Source organism: Oryx dammah, unplaced genomic scaffold (assembly GCF_014754425.2).
Source record: "Oryx dammah isolate SB20612 unplaced genomic scaffold, SCBI_Odam_1.1 HiC_scaffold_19, whole genome shotgun sequence".
NCBI classification, from domain to species: Eukaryota; Metazoa; Chordata; class Mammalia; order Artiodactyla; family Bovidae; genus Oryx; species Oryx dammah.
Window position 1 is genome coordinate 75,454,811 of NW_024070203.1, and position 21,002 is coordinate 75,475,812.

General features: G+C 43.2%; 2 protein-coding genes across 9 annotated transcripts in view; both read left to right on the forward strand.

Annotated features, from left to right (window-relative positions):
• Window positions 1–2,623, forward strand: part of SNX31 (sorting nexin 31) — an 81,609-nt gene extending 78,986 nt beyond the window's left edge. For all 5 annotated transcript variants that reach the window (XM_040260974.1, XM_040260975.1, XM_040260977.1 and 2 more), the window contains one exon: window positions 1,563–2,623. In XM_040260974.1, the coding sequence (XP_040116908.1) occupies window positions 1,563–1,652 (90 nt within the window). In that variant the 3' untranslated portion in view covers window positions 1,653–2,623. The remainder of the gene's footprint in view (window positions 1–1,562) is intronic.
• A 138-nt stretch (window positions 2,624–2,761) lies between these two features.
• Window positions 2,762–21,002, forward strand: part of ANKRD46 (ankyrin repeat domain 46) — an 80,633-nt gene continuing 62,392 nt past the window's right edge. For 3 of the 4 annotated variants that reach the window (XM_040260983.1, XM_040260980.1, XM_040260982.1), the window contains exon 1: window positions 13,677–13,809. The gene's annotated coding sequence lies outside the window, so the exon portion shown is untranslated. Of the gene's footprint in view, window positions 3,820–4,214; window positions 4,380–5,709; window positions 5,821–13,676; window positions 13,810–21,002 lie in introns of those variants that run through there. The other variant, XM_040260981.1, reaches the window with a different exon arrangement.

Below are 21,002 nucleotides of genomic sequence, written 5' to 3' on the forward strand. Positions count from 1 at the left end.
GGTCCAGCAATCGTATTGGGCAAGCCCTCCAAATGAGTCTGATGCACGTTTGAGTTCGAGAGCCACTGTCCTAGAACGACAGAGATTCCAGTCAGCACAGATGAACAGCAGTGCTAAGGAGGTGAACCTCTGTGATGCTCTGAGCAGGGCCAGCAGGTTGGAAGGGAGCCTGGTGCCCAACTGTATTGAATTCCAACTGACTTTAGCCAACCTTTATAGAGAGCTAAACCTGAGCTAGGTACTGTTATAATTGCTTTCCACATACAACTCACAGCAACCCAGATATTATTATCATCCTTGGTTTGTAGCCAAGGGAACTGAAAACAGAAGAAAGGTTAAGTAACTTGCCCAAGGTCACCCAGCTGGTAAATGACGGAGTTAGTATCCATGGCCAAACACTCCGTTATTTAACAAATAAAATTTTGTTGCTGTTATTCCTTTACCTACTCTGCCATGAGGCCTCTCTATCAAGACAACTTCCTCATAGGGGAAAAAAAAAGTTTTAGCTGCTCTGTCTGGTGAGCTGCCACACATTTATTTCACCAGGGCCAAAACCCAGTCTCCGTGACTCTGTCTTAGAGAGTTTATAAACACTGAAAGTCGACTATTCACTCACTGAAGGTCTGCAGCAACCGTAACTTCTTAAAGTATGTTAAAATGTCTATAATCCTTTTTTGTAAAACTTTATGAGTGATGTGCACTAACGAGTTTGGTGAAAGTAAAAACAAAGTCATATGTCTTTAACAGATGAGGAAAAGATAAGAGAGGCAGGGTTCGAGTGTTACCTGGAGACACTCCAATGCCTGCAAAGGTGGTCTGGACATGCCTCTTCCTACCAGTAGGGGGCACCCTCAGCAGTAACAGATGTATGCTGCTGGGGCTGCTAAGTCGCTTCAGTCATGTCCGACTCTGTGCGACCCCATAGACGGCAGCCCATCAGGCTCCCCAGTCCCTGGGATCCTCCAGGCAAGAACACTGGAGTGGGTTGCCATTTCCTTCTCCAATGCATGAAAGTGAAAAGTCAGAGTGAAGCCGCTCAATCGTGTCCAACTCTCAGCGACGCCCCTGAAACACAGCTGCTACAGGATAAAACCATTTTTAAAAATTATTTATTTACTTGGTTGCGCTGTGTCTTCACTGATGCACGGGGGCTTTCTCTGGTTGTGGTGAGGGGGGCTACCCTTCACTGCGGTGCAGGGGCTCTTCAGTGTGGTGGCTTCTCTGGGTGCGGAGCACAGGCTCTAGGCGCGTGGGCTTCGGTACTTTCCGCTCGGCGCCAGCAGGCTCAGTAGTTGTGGTGCAGGGGCTTAGGTGCTCAGGGACACGGTGGAATCTTCCTGGACCAGGGGTCAAACAGGTATCCGCTGCATTGGCAAATGAATTCCTATCCACTCTACCACCAGGGAAATCCAGGGTAAAACCATTTAAAACAATCATTGGTTAACAGATATACCGTTTCTGTTGCCTTTTTAATATTAATCTTTGGCTTTTTAACTATTATTGTTGTTGTGGAAATTACTTCCTCTCATGTATTTCTGACCTCTCTGTTTACTTTGTAACAGAAAGACTATTCTAGTTTTCTGCCAAGAAAAAGCAAGATTAAGATGGCTGAAGTTGACTGTGGTTTGGGGACCATAAAGGAAGATCTTTGAAGACAAAGTCTAACTTCTTAAAATGGTCTTAAAGGTGATCTTGACCATGAAAGGGCTTGGCTTCCTACCACCTGTAGAAGAAATGTGAGCCTTCCCATCTTTTTCCTGGATGGACCATATTCATCAAGACTACTTCAGAACTCTGTTTATCTCAAGATTAAAAGAAAATGCAAACCAAAGTTACACAGTTTGTTTTTAATGACTTATAAATGACAAATGGTGAATCTGAATCAATTAGTACAAACCTCCTTCTTTTTTCTTCCCCTAAAATATATATTGACCTGGCTTCATGAAGCCTTTTGTATGTTCTGATATTGCATGAATGAAAGACCTAATCTAAAACACTACAAATGCATTTGGAGTTAAGATCTGAAGACATGACTCATGAGCTGTGGCTCTAAGAAATGGAATCATCGAAAAAGAAATCTGGACTTCACTGATCCGTCCAAAGCATCAGAACAAGGAAGTGATGAAACACCACTTTGTTTTCTTATATAACTCTGAGCCTGCCAGTGTGGATGTACTCAGAGCAGTAGGCTGCCCTGTTCTCTGTTTCTCCACAGCTGTAGTTGCATTCTGTCCTTAGTATACTGAGTTCAGTTCAACAGTCATAAGGCTATTTTGTATATTTTTATTTTGAAAACCAAGGGGACCCTTCACTCAATATCAAATATCTTAGCTTTAAAACTATGTATACTTTTTCACTAGACTTTTCCTTATCCAGTTTCAGTTCATCATGATAACTAATAGAATTATACACAGAATTAATATTGCAATAAGGGAGAGGGACAGAGGAATCAATGTAATCAGATAAAGTGTGATATTCGAATGTTCTTTTCTAACTGTGTTGTGTAACTAATTATATAATAAATATGAATATATTCTAGTGAATGTAGAATTTATTGGTGAAAAAATTCGGTGGATGATTTTTTGAAGTGTAGCCTCTATTAAAGCCCTATTATATTTATAAAGCAGTGTCTCTAACCATAACTCCTAGGGCCATGAAGTTTCATTTTTACATTTTAGGAGATGGTGGGACATTTTTGCAAGGTGGAATCATCCCAGATCACCTATGGTGAGTGTTTTAATGAGCTAAGATACATTTTCCAATTAAAATAGAAGCTTATTCTCTATTTTGCCAATTTAAGAATAGTCAAAAGTCTATTTCTTTTTAATAGCAAATGCCTACACTGTGTAAGGATTTATTGAAGACCTAGAAATGCAAAGAGAATTTGTATTTGGGTTGAGAAAATGTATATATTAGATGGAACCATATTTAACTGCTGTGTTGTAGGTCAAAAATAGTTGAATGTTAACCCTTTAATGTGTTGCAACTTGATACATAGTTGCAAATAATCCAAGACAGCATGGGAGTAAGTGTCCAGAGTGTAGTGTGGTCCTATGTGTCATAGGAAGTTGCAGGGGGTGGTCAAGAAGGCCTGAGGTGAAGAGGGACTTTGAAGAAAGAGTAGAGTCAAGCAGAGGCAGATATGGGGCACCCATGTAGAAAGAAAGGATCAACTCTGGTGGGAGAACAAGTGCAGTGTCCAGGGAAGGATAAGCAAACATGCTCTGCGCTAGCAAAGCCTGAGGTTAAGGGAGTGAGAGGGACCAGCACCTATGCCTACAGGACTGCAGCATCCCCGTAATATAAGTAGAGCAATTTACCCCTGTTTGATGATGGCAAAAACAGAAGCATTGAATTTAATAGTTTTTTTCCCCCAAGACATTGAGATCACCATCAATATAAAAATATGAGACTAAAAATACAAGTGATGAAGTGCATTCCACAGTACATACTGTGAAGAATAAATGAACTGAGACAGTGGGAAGCAAACTTCCTCAGCAGTTATGCAAGAGAAGAAGGAGCTATTAATTAGCTCCTATGGGGGTTACTGGGCCTTCCTTTATCTGGAAGGAATTGGGGGTTTGAATCACTTCTGGATCAAAGCTACTTCATTATTGGGTTAAAAAGCCTGACTTCCAACTGCCAGAGTGACCTTCCCAGCTGCAGGCTCTGAGAGAAGATGGCCAGTGAGTCCCCGTCACTGCTTGGGGCGAGGTCTTCACCCTCCAGGTGCGACGCTGAGGTAGGACCTTCCCAACAACAGAGCCATCCGCCCCGGCCAGACATCCGAAGACATCCTCCTGGGCGTGAGTTATGCAGGTAGAAAGTGAAAGTGAAGTAGCTCAGTCATGTCCGACTCTTTGCGACTCCATGGAGTGTAGCCCACCAAGCTCCTCTGTCCATGGGATTCTCCAGGCAAGAATACTGGAGTGGGTTGCCATTTCCTTCTCCAGGGGATCTTCCCGACCCAGGGATCGAACCCAGGTCTCCCACAGGAGAGCATCTTGCAGGTCTCTGAGCCACTAGGCAACTGCTAAATTCGTTCAAGTAACTCCTAAGGGGTGTGGTGTGGCTTTGGAAATCAGCATATGCTTTAATCTATGGATTTACTCATAAATTTACAGTCATCAACATCACTTCTGTCCATGTCACGACGTACATATATGTTTCTACCGCTATTCAGACTCCTAAAATAGCTGGCACTTTGCCCACAGGCAAACACACTTGAGTCTGAAAATTTCACAAAAATAGTTATAGGGAAAAAGATCAGAGCTGATTCAATGGTGGCTGGGTCCTGAAATCTGAGCCCTGTTGGGACGCATGGAGGGAAGCACGTGTGGGCTTTGTCTGAAGAGCCGATGGATTCGCCAAAGCCACCGGTGAGTGTCCAGCTTGCACACATCCCCATGGGGACAATTGGGAAGCAAATTTTGTGTGAAATATGTACATTAGAAATTACCTTAAGTTCCCCCTCAGGGTGAATTTAAGAAGAGCTGAGGGATCTTAATTTGTGGAAAACCAAAAAGGTTACAAGCCTCAGTGGGGAAATAATGGCCAAAATGATCCTAAAAGGCAGAACGAAAGCAAACCATGCCGCGGCAGCAACAACTTCTCCGGGTGCTTTCTGGTCCTCTCTCCTCCTGCTGTGGGTGGACGGTGGTCCACCAGGCAGGCTGAGGGAGGGGCCTGTGTGGACTCAGGTGGGAGATGGAGTAGAAAGCCCTTCTCTCCTTCATGAGGAACCTCTTGACCCTGCCATCTGTGATCCCAGAAAAAAAATCAAGGGAAAGTTAGGCACTTTTTTTCTGGCTCACACCACCCCAAAATAAGACATGCTGAATTAACTTACAAAAAGTGTGGCAAACTAATAATCCCTCGTAAGATGGCTTGAAAAGAAAGTGAAAGTTGCTCAGTCATGCCCGACTCTTTGTGACCCTGTGGACTATAGCCTTTAGTCCATAGACTTTAGACTATAGACTATAGTGGGTAGCCTTTCCCTTCTCCAGGGCATCTTCCAACCCAGAGATGGAACCCAGGTTTCCCGCATTGCAGGTGGATTCTTTACCAGCTGAGCCACAGGGGAAGGCCAAGAATACTGGAGTGGGTAGCCTATCCCTTCTCCAGAGCAGTTTCCCGACCCAGGAATTGAACCGGGGTCTCCTGCATTGCAGGCGGATTCTTTACCAGCTGAGCTATAAGGGAAGCCCTAAGATAGCTTAAGCCTTATAATTGTGCCTCCCCCTGCCACCGTATTCACCTATAATTGTTCTGATAAGTTGCTTTGTAATATCTATTTGTTACTATTTTTAAAAAACAAGTCATTTGCGTAATAGTTTCCCAGATAAGAAAAATTAGTTAGAGCTATAGAAAAAAGCCTTAGCCCATGTACTTTCCTGTAGGGCAGAGGCTTTGGCTAACCATATGGGCTTTGCTTGTGTAATATCTTGGAAGAGATGAGATGTTCAGTTGATTTAAAGGCACTGACCCTAGTGAGTTTGCACTGCTCCTGCACTGAATGTGGTTTCTCTCCCGGAAATGTGGGAACACAGAGTTGGCTGTACTTCCTAATAGGTTTTCCATCTGTCCACAAGAGCACATAGTTGATGGGTCTGCGGTACAGCAGTTGTCTGGGGTGGAGGCACTCAGAGTGGCAGGCTGAAAAGTGTGAGATGGCTTTTGCTCTGCATATGTGTGCTTTGTTCGCACTAGAAACTGGTCCCTGCAGAATTTCTGAAGAGCTCCAGTCCTTTGGAACGGGGTCTGGTGAGCAGAGGAAGAGACGATGGAAATCTACTGCTCCAGGATCCTAACTGAGAGGAGGTCAGAACAAAGATGATGAGTGAGACAAGTGACACGGCAGTTATTAAACATACAGGTTGCAAAAGCCAACAACTTGAAGTTGTGTTCTGTTCAAAAATCAATTAATCGCAGAGTTGATTCCTGGAGTTTGCTTCACACAAGCTGGTGGAGCTTCATGCTTTCCAGGAGCACTCGGCCAACAAGTACACCTCTTTATGCTCAGAGAGAAAGCACATATACTCCCATCACTTGTATAGCACCACGTTAAGGAAGAAAACAGGAAGATTGTACGTAAGAGTTTATTTTTACGGGATGACTGAACATGCACCACAGTGGTTAAACCTAAGATGTTTACTTGTAACTGAATTTATATCCATCATATATCTAAATATTAGTTGAAAGTGAAAGTGAAAGTCGCTCAGTCATGTCCAACTCTTTGTGACTCCATGGACTAGTCCATAGAATTCTCCAGGCCAGAATACTGGAATGAGTAGCTTTTCCCTTCTCCAGGGGAATCTTCCCAACCCAAGGATCGAACCCAGGTCTCCTGCATTTCAGGCAGACTTTTTACCAGCTGAGCCACAAGCGAAGCCCAAGAATACTGGAGTGGGTATCCCTTCTCCAGGGGATCTTCCCGACCCAGGAATCCAACCGGGGTCTCCTGCGTTGCAAGCAGATTCTTTACCAACTGAGCTATCAGGGAAGCCCAAATATTAGTTAGTTTTTTGCAATTAACCACAGGTTGTTTATGTCATGAAAGCAAAAGTGTTAGTCAGTCAGTCTTATCAGACTCTGTAAGCCCATGGACTGTAGCCCATCAGGCTCCTCTGTTCATGCAATTCTCCAGGCAAAAGTATTGGAGTGTGTTACCATTCCCTTCTCCAGGGGATCTTCCCAGCCCCGGGATCAAACCTGGGTTGCCCAAATTGCAGGCAGATTCTTTATCATCTCAGCCACCAGGGAAGCCCTGTTTATGCTATTCATACACACTAAGTCACTTCAGTCTTGTCTGACTCTCTGCGACCCTGTGGACTGTAGCCCTCCAGACTCCTCTGTTTATGTCATAGATGTTCTTATTTCCCTTTTATTTTGACCTCATCTTCTCCCTTTCTATGTGTCAAAATTAAAATAGGTAACACACGGTCTGGTGATTATAATGAAGATAGGCTGAGATCTTAGGCAGTGAATTCACTGAAGAAAAATCCCCAAACCTTTCTGCCCTATTGTCCTTACCTGCGACTTTAAAATAAAATCCTGCTAGATGATGAACAAACAAAAACGAACAAACAAAAACAAACGCAAAAAGTAACTTACTCCATTTGTCTTTTTAATGGACCTTGTGAGTTTGGAAGATAGACATATGAAATACATTTCTCAGGTTTGAAAAAAATTAAATCATTTGAAAGTCTTTTCTCATTCTGTTTCCCTTAAATGCATAGGCTAGAAGCAATTTGTATGACTTATCCGCCCCTTTTTTCCCTATAAAAATGTCACAAGTTTCCTTTCTTGTTAGTCAAGGGTGTTAAGATCAAAAGAAGCTTTAGTCCAGTCATATTTGCAAAAAATAATTGTCAGAGTAGAATAGCCTCCAACTTTACCCTAACTTTGGCATCATAATTTTGTGAAGGGGAAAATGAAACCAGGGGATCACTGTATTGAAGGAGAGTGAAATTGAGGTCAGTTCTGAAAAAGGTCACTTCCTGGAGTATATTTCAAGACTAAGAAGGAGATGTTCTGTTCCTTGCTTCTGTTTGAATGATTACCATTTCTTTCTCACACTAAAATGAGAGTTAATTTCATTCTTCCTTGCCAGTTTCTGATAAAATTTACAAACCTATTATGAGTTTCTGGTGCTTGAAGTAAAAAGGAAATAATCAAATATGTGGACATCATAATTTCTTAGGCACTTTCAGTTCAGTTCAGTTCAGTCGTTCAGTCATGTCTGACTCTTTTCGACCCCATGAACTGCAGCACGCCAGGCCTCCCTGTCCATTATCAACTCCCGGTGTCCACCCAAACCCATGTCCATTGAGTCAGTGATGCCATCCAACCATCTCATCCTCTGTCGTCCCCTTCTCCTCCTGCCCTCAATCTTTCCCAGCATCAGGGTCTTTTCAAATGAGTCAGCTCTTCGCATCAGGTGGCCAAAGTATTGGAGTTTCAGCTTTAACATCAGTCCTTCCAATGAACACCCAGGACTGATCTCCTTTAGGATGGACTGGTTGGATCTCCTTGCAATCCAAGGGACTCTCAAGAGTCTTCTCCAACACCACAGTTCAAAAGTATCAATTATTCGGTGCTCAGCTTTCTGTATAGTCCAACTCTCACGTCCATACATGACCGCTGGAAAAACCATAGCCTTGACTAGACGGACCTTTGTTGGCAAAGTAATATCTCTGCTTTTCAATATGCTGTCTAGGTTGGTTATAACTTTCCTTCCAAGGAGCAAGCATCTTTTAATTTCATGGCTGCAATCACCATCGGCAGTGATTTTGGAGCCCAGAAAAATAAAGTCTGACACTGTTTCCCCATCTATTTGCCATGAAGTGATGGGGTCGGATGCCATGATCTTAGTTTTCTGAATGTTGAGCTTTAAGCCAACTTTTTCACTCTACTCTTTTACTTTCATCAAGAGGCTCTTTAGTTCTTCTTCAGTTTCTGCCATAAGAGTGGTGTCATCTGCATATCTGAGCTTATTGATATTTCTCCCAGCAATCTTGATTCCAGCTTGTGCTTCCTCCAGCCCAGCACTTCTCATGATGTACTCTGCATATAAACTAAATAAGCAGGGTGACAATATACAGCCTTGACGTACTCCTTTTCCTATTTGGAACCAGTCTGTTGTTCCATGTCCTTTTCTAACTGTTGCTTCCTGACCTGCATACAGGTTTCTCAAGAGGCAGGTCAGGTGGTCTGGTATTCCCATCACTTTGGAGAGTATTTATTGATGTTTTCTGTGATAAACAACAGTGCTCTTTGGGCAAGTTCTCACATAATCCTACACCCCAAATACGATGATCCATCACATGCCTAATAGCTCATATCTCATTACTTAATGATTTTGAGATCTGGTGGTGATAGGCATAACTTCTTATCAAAGAGCCCCAGTAACCCAGGTGCCCAGAAATGGTCTGGGCAAGATAGAGTGATTTAGGCCTAGTGATGGTACACAGGCTACTCAGAGACTCTTAACCTAGAAAAGGAACTCAGAAGTGATGCATGAATTTTTTCTCCTATTTTCTTGAAATCCTTTAGAGTGTTTAAGTACCACAAAGGATGAGAGACATGATAATGGAGTAGAAGATGACCCCTCTGACTTGAATTCTGAGCTTGCCTCTGCTTCCAGGTAGTAATGTGAGTGTAGGCGATTTACCTATATATGGCCCTTAGTTTTTTCATCTGTAAAATTAGTTATAAGAACTTACATGTGTACTGGTTAAGTGGGGAGCCTAACCAAGTGTCCTGGTTCCTATGTGGTTCCAGTTTAAAATTAGCACAGAGAGGACTTTCCAGGAGACCTGGGAGACAGAGCAAGGCAATGGCCATTACCTTCTGACAATCAGATACAGTGACATGGAAAGGCTAGTTTCTAGAAGTTTCTGTCCCCCTCCACTCTGTACCAGCTCTTCTTCTTGACTGACAGAGCCCAGGCCCACCACCAATTGCTTGGTGAGGGGCTCACAAAGCTGTAGCTGGCTTCACAGAAACAGCAAGTCCCGAAGACCCCCTTCATGGGCCCACTTGCAGTGGGCTCCAAGCCCTACTTGGCTTCTAGAATTCTCAGAGAAACTAGTTTGTGACCTTTGATCTAAGCCTCCAACACCTCCTTCCAGACCTTTACTTCCTGGACTCCTGCCCCAATTGTGTGAGACAGAATGCCTGTAATAAATCCATTATCCCCTCACACAGCCGTTCTGCCTCTCTGACCAAACCCACGTCTCCCCAGTCGCATTTAAAGGCTTGCAAAGCAATGCATTTGCTTAAATCTCTGCAAAAGGTATTCCCTGGCTAACAATCAGTTACTTTATATTTGGAAGAGAAGGATAATTGGGGTTAGGCTCTATATACATTCCCATCACATATATTATTCAATCTAATGTACATGTGAAAACCTGTGTGGTTCTGCCACGTGCAGGTTAAGTGCAAAGACAAATAACAAATTGAGTTTTCAACAAGCAGCCAAGCTCTTTTCTTCTTCCCAGGGGTGTAGCTGTTGTTGTCTTAGTAACTCCGGAAATTCAAGGAGACCTAAGATGTTTACTTTTCAATTAACAAAAGAAGAGAGATCCCTTTTTGAAAGATTTGCTTGCTGCTCCATTTCTAATTGGGTTGGCTGCTGAAGGAAAATATCTTCCTAGGTTTCCATTTTTTCCCTTAATTTTGTAAATATAATGCCTGGCACATATACACTATTTATTTATTTTTCCAGTGGTTTAAATGTGTAAGCTGCTGGAGAACTGAAATGAACGGAACTCTGGTGTAGATAAATATATGCTGCTGCTAAGTCACTTCAGTCGTGCCCGACTCTGTGCGACCCCATAGACGGCAGCCCACCAGGCTCCCCCATCTTAAGTCTAATTCTGTGACTTGCTCCCTCGATAATTATGCCTTGAGATCTCTCAGTGTTTCTCGTTCGCCTGGGTGAGACTGGAGACAGGGGAATCACGCTTTCTGGGAGCATGTCTCCCCCTTATGGTCATTCATTAGTACTACAAAAAACTGGACTGCCTTCTGGGAAACAGAACTCACCACCAAGAAACACCCTTTCCTTTGTAGATACGGTGTGTTTTTAAAACACCTGTCCGTTCCAACACATCTCTTTTCTACACAGACACCTGGTTACACTGGGATGGTTGCTGGATCACTTGAGTGTCTCCTGATAAGCATTCCATCACAAAGTGGTCTTTTCTTAAAAAAAATTTGAGATATAGTTGATGTACAACATTATGTAAGCTACAGATGTACAACATAGCGATCCACAAATTTTAAAGGTTATACTACATTTATATTGTAAATGTCATTTATAAAATATTGGCTCTATACCCTGTATTGTACAATATAAACTTGTAGTTTATTTAATAATGTTTTTGAAAGCTTTTTCTGCATTTTCGAAGACTGAAGAGGAATGTATAATCGAGATGGCCAAAACCCTTCTTTTCTTTAAACAGAAGAAAACCTCTTAAGAGAAAATCCTACCCCAAGCAAATATTTTTTGTCATTCTTTTATTCTGACTCCTGTGGCTGTATCTAACAGAGTGGCTTCTCAGCCCTGTCTGCACATTAGTATTCTCTGAGCAGCTTTAAAAACTATGGATATTGGGCCATACTTCCAAATAATTCTGACTTGGTCTTGGCCAGGGTGTTGCTCTTTTTAAGGCCCTGCAGTGATTGCAGTGTGCTGCCAGGGCTAAGAACTGCTATGTGTCACTCACTGTGGTGGTGCTAAGGATTTGATGGCGGGACACAACTCAGTCACACTCTGACATCACCATTCCCAGGCCACACATACTGTTCCCTCTGTCTAAATCACCTGCCTTGTTCATTGTATAATTAATTCCTCCTTTTTTGCATCTCAGTTAACTATCACTTATTCAAAAGCATTGCTGCTCTTCTGTCTAAATTAGGTCCTGTTCTGTTTGCCCTTATATAACATCTCCCTTCTCTTCCTTCGTTAACACTTACCCTAGTTATAATGACAGGTATTCCTCTTGTTGGAACGCTCACAATCAGAACTCAGGACCAAATAGGTTTTGCTAATGAGGAAGAAAAGGTAGATTTCCCTGAAGGAAATGGAATTTAAGCATCAGGGCTGTTCTGTGGGCTGAATAACATTTCCTCCAAAGGTGTCCCTGTCCTAATCCCCAGAATCCGTGACTATGTTAACTTGTACAGTAAAAAGAACTTTTCAGATGGGACTAAAATGAAAGATCTTGAAATGGAGGGACGGTTCTGGATTATTCAGATGTACCCAACGTGATCCAGAGTCCTTATAAACAGGCAGGAGGGTCAAAGTTAGAGAGGATACACAGTTGGCAGCAGAAGTCAGAGAGAAGAAAAGATGCTGCACTGCTGATTTTGAACATGGAAGAGGCCGTGAGCCAAGGACTACAGTGACCTCTGGAAGCTGGAGGAACAAGGAAATGGGTTCTCAGATCCTCCAGGAGGAATGCTGTGCTTCTTACACCTAGCAGTCTCTACACTTTTTCAGATCAAACAGAAGCAGATCATGAAGATGGAAAGATTCATTTGAACAGAAGTAATGACTAAGGTCTTGGATTGTTTGTTAACCAATTAATAAAGAGGAAATTGTAAGAACACACTGGAGAAATTCTTTGCTGATTTGACACAATTTACTGGCATCAATGAAGATATTATAAACTCAACACACAACCTCAAGGAGAATATCAGTGACAGATTGGTTAATAAATGTCATCAATTCAAAGAATATTTCATATTTATGATAGTCACTGCACAAGAAAATGTGAAATGTCTGAAATCTTATTCTTACGTGAAAGAGATATGATAGAGTCTTTCTCAAATTTGACAAAATTCCCAAACATTTACATGACATTTCCAGGAACACATTGTTAGTAATAGCCAAGGAATGGATGGACATGAGACCCCCTAGAGAGGAAAGGTGGATTGGCTGAGTGAGTATGTTAAAATTTAGGGGAGAGAGGATCACTGTGCAGGGTAAGTCTTCCTGGCTACAGGACTAGAGTTGTTGATAAACTCAGGAAAAAAATGTTGCAGTAATTGTACTTCTCACCACCCACCATCTTTATAGTTTTGGCTAGGCACATGTTGCATTTCGTCTAGGAATTTTAAAAAGTGGGATGTAAGTAGTCAAACCCTTTTTGAAAAAACTTAGGTTCATATTTGAAAATTAGAGCAGCCAGTTGTTATTACTAATACATCAATTTGGGTTACAGAGAAGACTTACCTGAAGGCCAGCAACTATTAATTGATGCCTACAGCTCTTGGTAGATCATAGCACTTGGTTCCATTGCTTCATGGCAAATAGATGGGGAAGAAGTGGAAACAGTGGCAGATTTTATTTTCTTGGGCTCCCTGATCACTGCAGATGGTGACTGCAGCCACAAAGTTAAAAGACGCTTGCTTCTTGGAAGGAAAACTATGACAAATCTAGACAGTTATTAAAAAACAGAGACATCACTTTGCTGACAAAGGTCCATTTAGTGAAAGCTATATGTTTTTTCTAGTTGTCATGAATGGATGTGAGAGTTGGACCATAAAGAAGGCTGAGCACCGAGGAATTGATGCTTTCAAATTGTGGTGCTGGAGAAGACTCTTGAGAGTCCCTTGGACTGCAGAGATCAAACCAGTCCATCCTAAAGGAAATCAACCCCGAATATTCATCAGAAGAACTGATGCTGAAGCTGAACTTTGGCCACCTGATGCAAAGAACTGACTCATTGGAAAAGACCCTGACGCTGGGAAAGATTGAAGCGCGGAGGAGAAGGGGGCAGCAGAGGATGAGATGGTTAGACAGCATCACCAACTCGAAAGACATGAATTTGAGCAAACTCTGGGAGACAGTGGAGGACAGAGGAGCTCGGCCTGCTGCAGCCCATGGGGTCACAAAGAGTCCGACTCAACTTAGAGACTTGGTAAACTCTTGGTAAGACTGTCCTTGCCTGTGAAGCCTTCATTTAGCTGAGGGGTGGGATGTTTGTTTAGAAAAAGACTTGAAAGGTGCAAAATGCTCCTGGACTCAGATCTATGGAACCTGTCTCAGTTGTCTGCTCTTCTCCCCCGCAGCAGTTTTCTTACTTTGCTTAGTGATTCAGAGCTGGTCGAGCCGCCAGTGCGACTTCCAGCCTCCAGGGGGCGCACCAGCCGCGGCGCAGTGAGGCCGCTCTGGCCAGCTAGGGCCAGCTCGTCTTAGTGGCCAGCCCGTCCCCTCCTCTCCGTCCGCTACCGTCGCCTCTGCCGCGGTCGCCGGGAGGAAGGTGGTGCCGGGGCCGCCATTCCTCGACTGACTGGAAGGTACTTGGGCCTCGGCCCGCGGGCAGCCCCGGGATGAAAGCCACTGACACCTCCCCCCGATGGCCCCGAAGCACCGGAGGGCCCGGCTTGGGGCCTGGTCTAGGGACCTGAGAGGCGGGGCCGCCCGCGGGGAACAGACCCGTGGTGGCCGGTCTCGGGTCTGTGCTGCCCGGGGGACTGGGAGGGCCGGCGCGGGCGCTGGGGGCTGGTGTGAGGGTAACGGCCGCGCGGCGGGCGTGGCCGGGGCGGGCGGCCTGGCGGGGCCTCGCGAGGTCGACGGTCCGAGCGGGAGCCCCCTCGGGCGGCGTCTCGCCACTCCGCCAGAAAAGGTGCGCTGTCTCGGCCTCGGCACGGACAGTATGCACCCAGTTACTCGGCACCCGCCGTCCAGGCGGGAAGAGAAGCTGCTGAGATGTGAGCGAACTATTCCGATATTACATGGCCCCGGGTACCCGGGTTCAAAGACAGGACTGCTCCTTATTAAAAGTGCAATGCAGGAGGCCCATCATCTTGCAATACAGGGCTCTGCCTCGAGAAAATGACGTTTATTCTTTAAAACGGCCTACGGTGTTTAGAATTGGCTACCGAATATAACGAAGGGGGAAAAAATACATCATTTAATAGTATCAATTCTCATTCTAAAGAATGGTACCTAGGAGCGTAAAGAGCTCTGCTAGTGGGGCGGGAATTATAGTAAGAGAAGTCTTCAATGCTTACTGTATGTCATTGTGCTGGATGCTTTGAATCGTATTGTCTGTATTTAATCCTTGTCGCAACAGCGGGGGGTACCATTTCCATTTTACAAATAAGGAAACCGAGGCACAGAGTCTAAATTAACTTGTCCAAGGTCAAACAGTAAAGGATTTGAACCTCATCTCCTTACTCCAGTGTTCCTGCTTGTTACCTTATACAAACCTATTCCATAAGACTTTTGTTTACTTATCAATTTGACTCGTATTAGGTTGGTACAAAAGTAATCGCGATTTTGGACCGTGAATTTTCAATCATTGTAATTAGGCGCCAACACGTCGTTATTAGTCAAAATAGAAACCATTACAATCAACATGTTTTTGTCAATGAGAAGTAAGTTTGTTTATTCCTATACTGTGAAAATACATACTTTGGGATTCCAGGAACTCTTGGGAAGCATTTTCTACCTCCTGCCGGTTGTGGAAGCGTTTTTGCCTGCAACAAGTTGTCAAGATGCTTAAAGAAGGGGTAGTCAGCTGGTGAGAGGTCAGGTGAATACGGCAGATGAGGCAAAACTTCATAGCCCATGTCGCTCGACTTTTAAAGTGCTGGTTGTGTGGCGTGTGGTGGGGTGTTGTCATGAGAAGAATGGGGCCCTTTCTGTTGACCGGGGCCAGCGCAGGTGTTGCAGTTTCCCGTGCATCTCACCGATCTGTTGAGCATACTTCTCACATGTGATGGTTTCGCCGGCACTCAGAAAGCTGTGACGAATCAGACCTGCAGCAGACCCAGACAGTGACCGTGACCTTTTTCTGGTGCGAGTTTGGTTTTGGGAAGTGCTTTGGAGCTTCTTCTCAGTCCATCCACAGAGCTGGTTGTCAGTGGTTGTCGTGTATTATACAGTCGACTTTTTGTTGTGTGTCACAATCCAATTGAGAAATAGTTCATTGTTGTTGAATAAAAGCAGATGACACTTCAGAACAATGATTTTTTTGATTTGTGGTCAGCTTGTGAGGCACCCACTAACTGAGCTTTTTCACCTTTCCAATTTGCATCAAATGCCACACAACTGTAAAACGGTCAACGTTGAGTCCTTTGACAATTTCTTGTGTGGTTGTAAGATCAGCTTTGATAATGACTCTCAGTTGGTCTTTGGCCACTTCTGATGGCCAGCCAGTATGCTCCTCAGCTTCAAGGCTCTCCTTTGCAGAACTTCTTGAACAACCACTGCACATACATAGTTAGAAGATCTAGGTCTAAATGCCTTGTTGATGTTGCGAGTTGTCTCCCTGCTTCTTTACAACCCACTTTGAACTTGAATAAAAAAAAATATAGCTCAAATTTGCATTTTGTCTAACGTCATTTCCATAGTCTAAAATAAATGTAAACAACAAGTAATAAGTCATTAGCAAAAAGCATAAAGCAAGAAATACATGTTAAAATGATGTATAACGTAACCACATTTATTTAAAATGTATTCTGGTATCATATGGCCAATTTCAACAGTGTAAAATTGCAGTTACTTTCACACCAACCTAATAGCTTGAACTGATTTCCCTGAGGTTTAATTTTCATGGCCAAATGCAAGTATCCTGTACCAACTCCTTTTTAGCTTAAAAGGGTGTTTAATTAGAAAAATGTTTGCTTGTTAAGGAGTATAGTGACAATAAAGTTAAGCATGGACTAGGGCCCTCACAGAGAAGGCAATAGCACCCCACTCCGGTACTCTTGCCTGGAAAATCCATGAACGGAGGAGCCTAGTAGGCTGCAGTCCATGGGGTCGCTAAGAGTCAGACACAACTGGGGGACTTCACTTTCACTCTTCACTTTCACGCATTGGAGAAGGAAATGGCAACCCACTCCAGTGTTCTTGCCTGGAGAATCCCAGGGACGGGGGCGCCTGGTGGGCTCCCGTCTATGGGGTGGCACAGAGTCGGACACGACTGAAGCAACTTAGCAGCAGTAGCAGCAGCAGGGTTGGGTTTATTTGGTTGTTAATGAGCTTCATTACTTTTCATAATTGTTTGCATTTTGATACCATTTTTAGTGCAATATTATGGCAGTAATGCTAAAGGGGAATGAAAGGTTTGTCCGTGTGATGAAGAACCCACTTGCCAATGCAGGAAACATAAGAGACGCGAGTTCAATCCCTGGGTCAGGAAGAGCCTCTGGAGTAGGCCATGGCAACCCACTCCATTATTTTTGCCTGAAGAATCCCACGGAGAGAGGAGCGTGGCAGGTTCCATAGGGCCCATAGGGTTGCAAAGAGTCAGACATGACTGAAGCAACTTAGCACGGAAGTTAATATTTTAGAGGATGTAGGAAGGACATTTGAAAGACTGTAGTAAAGAGGAATTAAGAAATTTGGGGCGTGTTATTTAGAGCAAATTGTATTACTTACTATATGGAAGAGAAAGGCATTTCCAGTTCCTGTAAAGTGGTATTTCCCATTGTGGAGAGAAGTTGGATACTATAGTGTGCTAAATCCCTTAGCCTTATCAGGATTTAAGAGTTTGCATATTCAGCACTCCTGTAGCAAATGTATGCGGAGTGCCTCCCAGAGCCAAGCATGGTTCTAATCCCCGGAGATGCCGGAGGAACAAAAGAACACAGAATTCTTGTCCTCCTGGAGCTAACATTCCACTGGGGAAAGTGAGGATGGGGATGATAAGTAAAATACTGATTAAAAACTAAAATCTATCCAGTCAGTGGTAGTAATTGCTTAGAAGAAAGATGAAGCAGTGAAGGGGGATAGGGAGATCCAGGGAAGGAGCAGAAGCAGTTTTGAAATAAGGAACAGCTCCATAGAGAAGGCTCCTGAGTACAACCGGAAGGGGTCAGAGACAGCCCTGCAGCTGTGTAGGGGTCGGGTGCACTAGGCAAGGGCTCAGGTCTGGAGGCCAGCAGGCTTGTTGGGGGCCAGCAAGGAGGCCAGTGGGATTGAGCAGAGGCAGGAAGAGTGAGGTAAGGTCTAGAGCTCATCTGTCCTGGTGAAGACCATGGCCTTTCCCCTGAGTGAGGAGGGAGGTGGTTGAGGGGAGTGGTGGGGCCTGACTTAACAGGTGTAAAGGATCACTCTGGCGCCTGTGTTCAGAACGGACAGTAGGAGCAGGGAGCCCAGTTAGGTTGGGTCAGTATCTGAATGAGAGGTGATGGAGTTTAGACCAAGTGGTAGCAATAGTGTAGTAAGAAGCTGCTGTTTTCTAGGTATGGCTGACAGGATTTGCTGATGGATTGGATGTGGAGTATGAGAGTAAAAGAGGGAAGGATGACGCGAGGCCTTTGGCCTAAGCTAGTGGATGGATGGAGTTGCCCTTTATGACATGGGGAAGACTTGAGGATGAGAGAGATGGGGAGGTTGGTGGAGCAGCAATCAAGAGTTCAGCTTTAGACGAGTCAGGTTTGAGATGCCTGTTGTGATGTTATATGAGACTGGAGTGGAGTGGAAAGGTCCCAACTCAAAATAGAAATTTAGGAATCATTAGCAAATAGGTAGTATTTCAGGCCTTGAGATTATATGAGATCTGGTCTAAAGAAGTGAGGATTGAGCTCTGGGATTTTCTTTCCGTGTTCAGAGGTTGGAACCACAGAGGAGACTGAGAAGAAGTCTTTGATTCGACACATCATGAGATGAGGACCATGAAATGAATGTTGTACTTAGCAATGTGCTGGTCACTGGTGTTGATGCAAGAGCACTCTAAGAAGAGTGGAAAGAAAATCTGATTAGTGTGGTTTGAAGAGAGAATCTAGGGAAAGGGATTGGAGTCAGCAAGTACGGACAGCTTTTTAGAGGAGGTTAGCTATAAACTCTTATTTGAAAGCACTGCAGTCATCCTCACAGTAAATAATTTTATTTCTAGCTCCACCTATTTAGCAGTCAGACTTGGATCACTTTATCAATGATTGGTGGAAGTAAAATAACTATACTACTATACTGAAAATGTTAATGTATTATTAACCTCCAAAACCCATACACACAAAAGCTTGTCCTTTTTTACATAATTCATTTCAGGGCTCATAAAAGCCCTTTGGTACAAGATGTTCCTTTGTCAATTATTTTTGTTCTTACCTCAGATTAAAGTTAATTTAGAGGTGCTACAAACTGTGCATTTAAAACAAAATACATACTCAAGAAAGTTGAAAACCAGGATTTATTTTGAAATATGCTGTCTTTTTATCTCAACATGAGTTTAGGTTCTTGTTTCTGCCCTCAGTAAATTAATGCCCAAATAAAAAATAATCTACAAGGTATATAGTATATACCATATTTACACCATCTTTACTGTGGATGTAAACTCTTTCCATGGTCTTGTTTTGTGCCTTTACCATAGCAAGTTCAGCTCACAGTTGCATTGTAAAGGTTTCAGTTCAGTTCAGTCGCTCAGTCGTGTCCGACTCTTTGCGACCCCATGAATTGCAGCACTCCAGGCCTCCCTGTCCATCACCAACTCCCAGAGTTCACTCAGACTCAACGTCCATTGAGTCAGTGATGCCATCCAGCCATCTCATCCTCGGTCGTCCCCTTCTCCTCCTGCCCCCAATCCCTCCCAGCATCAGAGTCTTTTCCAATGAGTCAACTCTTCGCATGAGGTGGCCAAAGTACTGGAGTTTCAGCTTCAGCATCATTCCCTCCAAAGAAATCCCAGGGCTAATCGCCTTCAAAATGGACTGGTTGGATCTCCTTGCAGTCCAAGGGACTCTAGAGAGTCTTCGCCAACACCACAGTTCAAAAGCATCAATTCTTTAGTGCTCAGCCTTCTTCACAGTCCAACTCTCACATTCATACATGATCACTGGAAAAACCATACTTAATTATTTTGAAGTTTAGGATTATATCTACTGATTTTTTTAGTCTATTAGTTTTATCTGGAAGATGATGTGTCCTTCAGTCTACAGATGGAAATCTTTTTTTAATTTGAGAGAAGTACTTTCTTAAGTTTGTCTTTTGTTGTTTTCTCATTTTTCCCCCTCTGGCAATTTTTCATGGTTTGGCTCTGTTCTCTAGTTGTCATAATCATTTCACATGTCCTTGTTAACTTTTCTTTTGCAGAGTTTCTTAAGTTAGGCCTTTCCATCGCTGATTTGATTTTTTGTAATATTTGTTAAGTTCTTTACTGCTTACAGGGGCATCCCTGGTGGCTCAAACGGTAAAGAATCTGCCTGCAATGTGGGAGACCAGGGTTCAATCCCTGGGTTGGGAAGTTTCCCCTGGTGAAGGGAATGGCAACCCACTCCTGTATTCTTGCCTGGAGAATCCCACGGACAGAGGAGCCTGGCAGACCATGGTCCATGGGATTGCAAAGAGTCATATACAACTGAGTGACTAACACTTTCTCTGCTTACAATTTGAATTTAAAATTTTCTTTTATGTTTTTATCTAATTCATAGTCTTTTTTTAAATCCCAGTTTCCATATGGTACTTTTTTTTTCCATAACCTGAGTTCTTAATTTTTTTTTTTTTTTTTGGTATATTCCTAAGCCAGATTTTTTCTTTTTTTGTTCATTTCTTGTAAATAATTTTCAGTGGTATATTTTTCTGTGTAGAACTAATGAACCTCTTCTCTTACGCTACAGGGTTTTTCATTAACTCTATTCATCCTTTAAAAATGGAAGAACTTTTGAGATTGTCACTATAGAAATGTCATAACCAAATTTGTTCCATACCATTCTACTGAAGACTTTTTCTAGATTTCTTACGAGGAAAATTAATGAGAATTAGATTTTGTAAAGGATTGTATTGTGGTGTTTGAAAAAGATTTGCCTATTTAAAATTATTTTCAGTATTATTAGAACTTAAATTTATGGTTTATATCTTGGTAATAAAATCCCATTTTCCAAACCAGCATACAGACATAAGAATGATCAACTTAGATTTTATGCATAAAGTATATGTAATATATAAATAAAATCAGTGACAAAGGAATAGCTAATTTCCAGATTAAATATATGCTTACCCCTTTTTCCTTTTTTCCAGCTTCATTTCAGTTCAGTCACTCAGTCGTGTCTGACTCTTAGCAATCCCGTGAATTGCAGCACACCAGGCCTCCCTGTCCATCACCAACTCCCAGAGTCCACCCAAACCAATGTCCATTGAGTCAGTGATGCCATCCAACCATCTCATCCTCTGTCGTCCCTTCTCCTGACCTCAATCTTTCCCAGCATCAGGGTCTTTTCAAATGAGTCAGCTCTTTGCATCAGGTGGCCAAAGTATTGGAGTTCGAGCTTTAGCATCAGTCCTTCCTTCCAATGAACACACAGGACTGATCTCCTTTAGGATGGACTGATTGGATCTCCTTGCAGTCCAAGGGACTCTCAAGAGTCTTTACAACACCACATTTCAAAAGCATCAATTCTTAAGCCCTCAGCTTTCTTTATAGTCCAACTCTCACATCCATACCTGACCACTGGAAAAACCATAGCCTTGACTAGACAGACCTTTGTTGGCAAAGTAATGTCTCTGCTTTTTAATATGCTGTCTAGGTTGGTCATAACTTTCCTTCCAA